The 5,937-nt window shown below is 46.4% G+C and overlaps 2 protein-coding genes and 1 non-coding gene across 3 annotated transcripts; 2 read left to right on the top strand and 1 right to left on the bottom strand.

The window, feature by feature from the left end:
* The first annotated feature begins 2,298 nt into the window (after positions 1-2,298).
* Positions 2,299-3,090, top strand: Pmar_PMAR001885 (hypothetical protein). The gene has a single exon (XM_002768463.1). The coding sequence runs from the start codon at positions 2,319-2,321 to the stop codon at positions 2,724-2,726; it is 408 nt and encodes a 135-aa protein (XP_002768509.1). The 5' UTR covers positions 2,299-2,318; the 3' UTR covers positions 2,727-3,090.
* Positions 3,091-5,080: 1,990 nt separating this feature from the next.
* On the bottom strand, positions 5,081-5,162 carry Pmar_PMAR001886. The gene has a single exon. It is a non-coding gene; the product is annotated as a tRNA-Leu (tRNA).
* A 76-nt stretch (positions 5,163-5,238) lies between these two features.
* On the top strand, positions 5,239-5,775 carry Pmar_PMAR001887 (conserved hypothetical protein; the record flags this gene model as incomplete). Its single annotated transcript, XM_002768464.1, has 1 exon — positions 5,239-5,775. A coding segment is annotated over one exon (537 nt), but the record flags the coding sequence as incomplete, so codon positions are not given.
* Positions 5,776-5,937: the final 162 nt, after the last annotated feature.

Genomic DNA, 5,937 nt, shown 5'->3' on the forward strand with positions numbered 1-5,937 from the left:
TGGGATCGTATGCGAAGGCTTTGTTTTTGGCCCGGTATGCACGTGGATATCACAGATTATGTGGCACAATGTTCCCGCTGTTTGACCATTAAAGCTCGGCAGCAACCCCCGGCAGCCTTAGTGCCCTTTCCGGTAGGAGCACCATGGCATACTTTTGCTGTGGACTTCTTGTTTGTTGGCCCATCAGACCAAGGCCCTAGCAAACTGCTGGTTATTGTGGATCATTTCACACGTTGGGCCGATGCTTATGTTGTAAAAGGAGAAGGAGCTACTGATGCTTTGGCACCATTGCTGCAACTCTGCTCACAATTTGGTCCGCCTATGAGGTTATTGAGTGACCAAGGTCCTGCCTTTGAGAGTGAAATCTTTCATGATGTTATGAAGATTTTGGGGGTCACTAAGGTACGGTCTACTCCGCATCATCCGAGCTCAAATGGTCATGTGGAACGTTTTAATTCTACCATTTTGAACTTGCTCAGAACGGCTACTCAGACCATAGGGGATTGGCAAGGCCACCTACGAGGCGTCCTATGGCAATATAATTCGACTCCTCATTCGGCCACTGGATTTACCCCCTTCTATCTTATGTTTGGAAGAGAAGCTCCTCAAATGCTATTGCCAAGTCTATATCAATACTCATCTTTGATGCATGATCCTGAGAGCTATGCAGCCTATTTGGCCCGGGCACGTGCCAAAATTGATGATGTTATGGATGAATGGGCTACTGCTAATGGTGCTTCATACCGTTTGGCAGCCTTAAGACAACCTTCTCATCGACGACATTACGTTGGTCAACGGGTTCGCCTGAAGATTTTCCATGGCAACAATGCTCCGGCCCGCAAGTTGCTTCCTAAATGGCAGGCAGACTGGTACATCTTCAAGTTTGTTGCTGGATCTAATAACAAGACGGTGGTAGTTCGACATTTCCCAGATCTACAGGAGAAGGTCATTTCTACCGACTATATATTGGCAGATCCAGTTCAACCAGAACTGATACCGGTTCAGCTCAACATTGTGAGAATGGAACCTCCTGTTGATGAAGCTCCAAGGGTTCCCTTGTATCCTTTCAAGGAAATCCCTAGAACGGGTCCGGTATCGCAAGAAGACCATTTGGATCATTTTGCAGATTCCGATGAAGTTTCGTCATATGTCGCTGAGATGGGTTCTCCTTCTCATGATAGGCTACATCAGCCTCAACCTTCGGCATATTGGGTTGCTCAAGATGATACTGATGTGCTACAACCACTACCACAGGTTGGAGAAGTTCGTAGCCCTCGAGATGGTGACATGCTAATCGAAGATGCTTCTGGTCCGGTGATTCCTAGTCTTCCTTCTGAAAACACAAGTCTATTGCCGAGTGAAGGGTTATCTTCGTCGCGAAGATCTCATCCGGTGCTTCAGTCTGGCCGGTCTGCTGGTTCCAGCCCTGATGATAATGGTTCTATTGCGGATGCTTCGGCCCGATCTGTCGGATCACGACCGTCCTCTTCGGCCCGTAGTCAAATGCTTTCTGCCATATCAGCTGGTTCAAGTGGTTCTAATATTCCCCATTTGTCCTCGGGAGTTATGGATCAACAAGACCGCTCACCTCAAGTTGTAGAACCTGCGATTTTGCCTGAGTCTGCTCCCCCAGGTTCGCCGCCGCCCCGTACTACTCGTATTGGTCGTGTGATTCGTCCACCTCAGAAGTTCTCCCCCTCTTGGAGACCTTCGAGAGGTAGCACTAAGTAATTAGTAGTGCTAAATCCTCCTTCACACCCTGCAGTAGGATTCTGCGGGGAGGGGAAGTGATGGATTTTATTGTCTCACTCTACTAAGGTACCTCTAAGTTTTGGTATTGAAGTTCTGCTTGATGGTATTCAAGATTTGTAACTTCTTAATTGTATTTGAGATCTCTGACATATTTGATTGTATTTAAGACCGGTATTGTAATTGACGTCAAGTTGTGGATCGTATTGTCCTAGTAGGGCTGTGCTATCAGGCCCTTGTCTCTTGGGTGTGCGTACACCCACGTTAGTGCACTTGGAATATTGGAGTGGATGATTTTCACTGAACGTTCTTTGTAATTTGTGAGTACTCAGTGCTAGCCTCCCATACCTGCCTATGGATGGCATGGTCGAGGCATGTTTCGAAGTTTTCGATAACCGTTTTAAGTCGAATCTTCGTGTTCGTGCGTACATGGCGCACGCACAATTGACCGTTTTTGCTAGAATGTTTGGCAAGAATGAGGTATATTATTGGTGCTTTTCATAAGTTTGTCATTTAACCTGCTATTCTGAGACTGATGTTTTATCTCTCGGTTGTAGGCTGTTATCTAAATGCCTGGTGTATTAGCCAGACTTCAGGAACTCCTCAATGTTCAACCCAAAAAGTGTGGAGACAACCTAAGGTGCTTCTTCGACACCTTTAACCAACAAGACCCACCTACCCCGGTTTCGGCCCGTAACTACGACCACGCGGCAGACGAGTTTATGGGACTTGGCCGTAACTCTCGGCCTCGCCCGGTTACTGATATCAATGGTGTGGTACGTAAGCTTCATGACCGTAACGGGCAATTGTTTAATGTCGCTCCGAACAGCGATGCTAGATATTCCCCCAAGTGGTTTTCGGCCCTTTCCATCAGTAGTGCGGCCCGTTCTGGATGGCTTCCAAAACCGATGATGACGTGGATAGGACTGAAGACTCTGCTCGACAACATTGGTGGAGACGTTCCTGAGCCTGTATGACTTGTTCGGCCCGTATTGCTCCTGTAATTAGTTGCAGTTCGGCCCGTTGCCAGCCATTGCCGATGATAAAGCAGATATGATGATAGACTATATGATGATTAGCGTATCTTTTAATTTAAGTTCGTGCCGAGGTTTTGCGGGGAGGGGATGTTATGGGACGATGTCCCAGAAGCGTCACTCGCCATGAAAACCTTCGGCCCGTCTTGTGTGTTGTGACCATTGCTCCATTTGTGTAGTACGCTAAGCTGTGTAGCTAGCACGCTAGAGTGTTGCAAGATCACTACTCATAAGTGAGTGCGGAATTGTCCGTAAGCATTTACGGTTCTATCGTATCTACTGTGCACTGGAAGTGTACTCTAAGATTCAAGGTCTGGTTTGCGTTATCTACAAGTTGGGCTCTACTTCAACTTCTTGCACCTGCATTCATACCTTGACAACATATCATTTTTGATGCCTGATGCCATTTCCTCTTCGAAGACATACACGATTTAGAAGTGTAGAAAAAGAAACCAACGATAACTTCATCAACACACGTAGTTGATCGTGATGAGTGTGTTGGGGAATATGTTGGCTTTCCTCAACTGAGCTCTGAAATTACCTCACCTGTATGGAAGTCTTATGCGAATTCGGGGCAGAAGTGTAGAAAAGAAACCAACGAGAATCTCCAAAAATCTCCTCCAAAATTCTATTGTCACAATGTGCATATTTTCCAACACTGATCGTGACGTAGTTCATCATTGAAATTTGCCCAACTAGTGTTGGAAAAATATACGTTTGTTTTCCTCAACTGCTACTCAGTTTAGGAGTTTTCTAAACTACATTATAGAAATACACGACTTAGAAGTGTACAGACGAAATTTTTGACGGAAATTTCGGAAATTTTTCATCAAAATTTCCAATTTACCAGAAACCAGCGATAATTCCTTCATTGTCATCAATACTCAAGGCATGTGCACGTGATATGAGTATTTCGCACTCCCCCACTACTACATTGGAAAATATACTCCGAAACTCCCGTGCATGCTGGTATGAATATTTTTCATTACGGAGTTGACACGCTCTCGCCTCTCCCATTTGACACGCTCTGTGTTGTTTGTTGTATCAGAATTGGCTAGGAAAACAGAGCGGAAGGTGTTGGTGGTTCTTCTGTCTGGTAGGTAGTAAGGGTATTAGTGAAGTGGTATAAGGCGCAGATGTAATGGTGATAGGTGTGAGAGTTAGTCCAGATGGGGATGGTTGGTGGTTAGTATTCTAAAGGTCCCTGGTTCAACTCTTGGGGGTAGTATTATGTCTAGATGAGATGTTGACTGCAGGAGTGGGGGAAAATATGCACATGCACGTCAAGGTGTCAGTGAAAACATGAAAATTCTGGTAGATGCTCATTGATTTCCGTACATTCGTGTGTATATTTCTATAATAATTAGTGACGAAAGCGAACAAATATATTCCTACTCCAACACTGATAGAACTAAAAGGGTTTTTGAACTCTGTTTAGGAGGCGGGCATATATTTCGGTGGCTTTCGTCTGGTTGTCAAATTTCTCACTGACACTAGGAGCTTATGAAAGATGTAAAAAGTGGATCCAGCAGTGGCATCTTCAGGGTCTTTCGATGAGGATTCAAAATAGGTCCGAAAATGGGCGATACAGACGGCATGAGAGCATGTGGCACTGTGGACTTGATTTTTCACTCCGTTAAAATGCCATGGGAAGATTTGGTTCGCTTCTGTATTGCGTGGTGATTCAACACATCAGGGCGGCTGATGATTGGGCGAAGGAGTGGTATCATTTCGAGACCAGACGAACAGATGCAGGTAGTGGTGTTACAGATCCGCTCTCTCGTCCCCTGCAGAGGCCTTGACGTTATTATAGACAACGATGGGCATTCAGTCGAGGTTGATAAGGCAGCTGAAGTTGGGCACGCTGGGTAGGACTTTGAGGAAAGCATGCTGTTCGTCACTACGATGGTCGGGAAGTTGCTCATTGAGCAATGCAGGTATGAATTGATTGAGCCGGGCGAGAAGGATTCCTAAGGCATCATCATGTATGTAGATGTAGCCACCTCGACGGATATGCGATGGAGAGGCTCGGGTGTGATGCTAAGCAGGTCGACGAGCAGGCGGTGACTTGGCACTTGGAGGCTCATCGGTAGGTCGGGGAATGCATCGATAGGTTCGTGAGAGCGATTGATTTCAGGTCAGGGTTTGTTTGGGTGATTATGACTAAGCGTTTGAGGGAAGGGAAGTGTTCATTGAAAGTGGCTGTGCATGCACTAGTGGTTAGTGTTTCCTCGATTGGTAAATTATTTACGGTAAAAGTTGCGTTTGATCGCGCCGAGGATAAATGGTTGCGTAAATGAGTGCTGTGGGGTTCGAACCCACGCGAACCGTGTTCATTGGATCTTAAGTCCAACCCCTTAACCACTCGGGCAAACACTCGCATAAATTTTGAGTTAGTCATTAGGCCTCTTCTTCTTTGACAAACCTTGTTCTCAGCTTATTTTCTTTTGCAACCATGACTGTTAAGCTAACCCGATCAGCTTCTAACAAGTGTGACAGTACATCTGCTATTACAACTGCTTCTGACGTCTCCGTGGAATCTTGCACTAGAGTCCAGAAGGCCTCGGGGGGCAGCAGTAAAAATAAACGTCACTTGCTGTTAAGACGGGTCACCAGTGATGTGAACTCTGATTCTTTCTGGCTCATCGAGAGGCAGATCTCCGAAGACGCGCCCTATGCCGGCATGCTCATCGTCCTCATACCAGGAAACCCGGCGGTTGTGTCTGTCTACCGCGAGTTTGCTATGATGCTGGTAACCAAGCTCAAGGGGGCTGAGGTTCTGGTGGAAGGGCATGCAGGACACTCCCAACACAGTCAGCAACAGTTCACCACCCTTCAGGAGCAAGTGGATCACCACGTTAGACTTCTTTCTAGACGCATCGATCCCACCAAGCATGAGAGAGTCTTGCTACTAGGACATTCAATTGGTGCATTTATTCTCCTCGCTTTTCTCCAACGAATCTGCCACAACTTCCCAACGGTGAAGTTTCAAGTAGGTTTGCTAGCCCCTACTATCTGCAGATTTTCCAACTACAACTCACTGCGCTATTACACTCGTCCTGGTCTCGCAGTGCTAGCTTGGTTTCGTCCTATACTGAGTTGTCTCTTGGCTCTTGTGCCAGCAACTGTCCCAATGCGAGATGCTGGTCGGGAG

This window comes from Perkinsus marinus (genome assembly GCF_000006405.1).
Source record: "Perkinsus marinus ATCC 50983 genomic scaffold scf_1104296968108, whole genome shotgun sequence".
Lineage (NCBI taxonomy): Eukaryota > Perkinsozoa > Perkinsida > Perkinsidae > Perkinsus > Perkinsus marinus.

Coding starts and splice junctions, on each gene's coding strand:
- Pmar_PMAR001885 (XM_002768463.1), top strand. CDS start 2,319: ATGCCTGGTGTATTAGCCAGACTTCAGGAACTCCTCAATGTTCAACCC.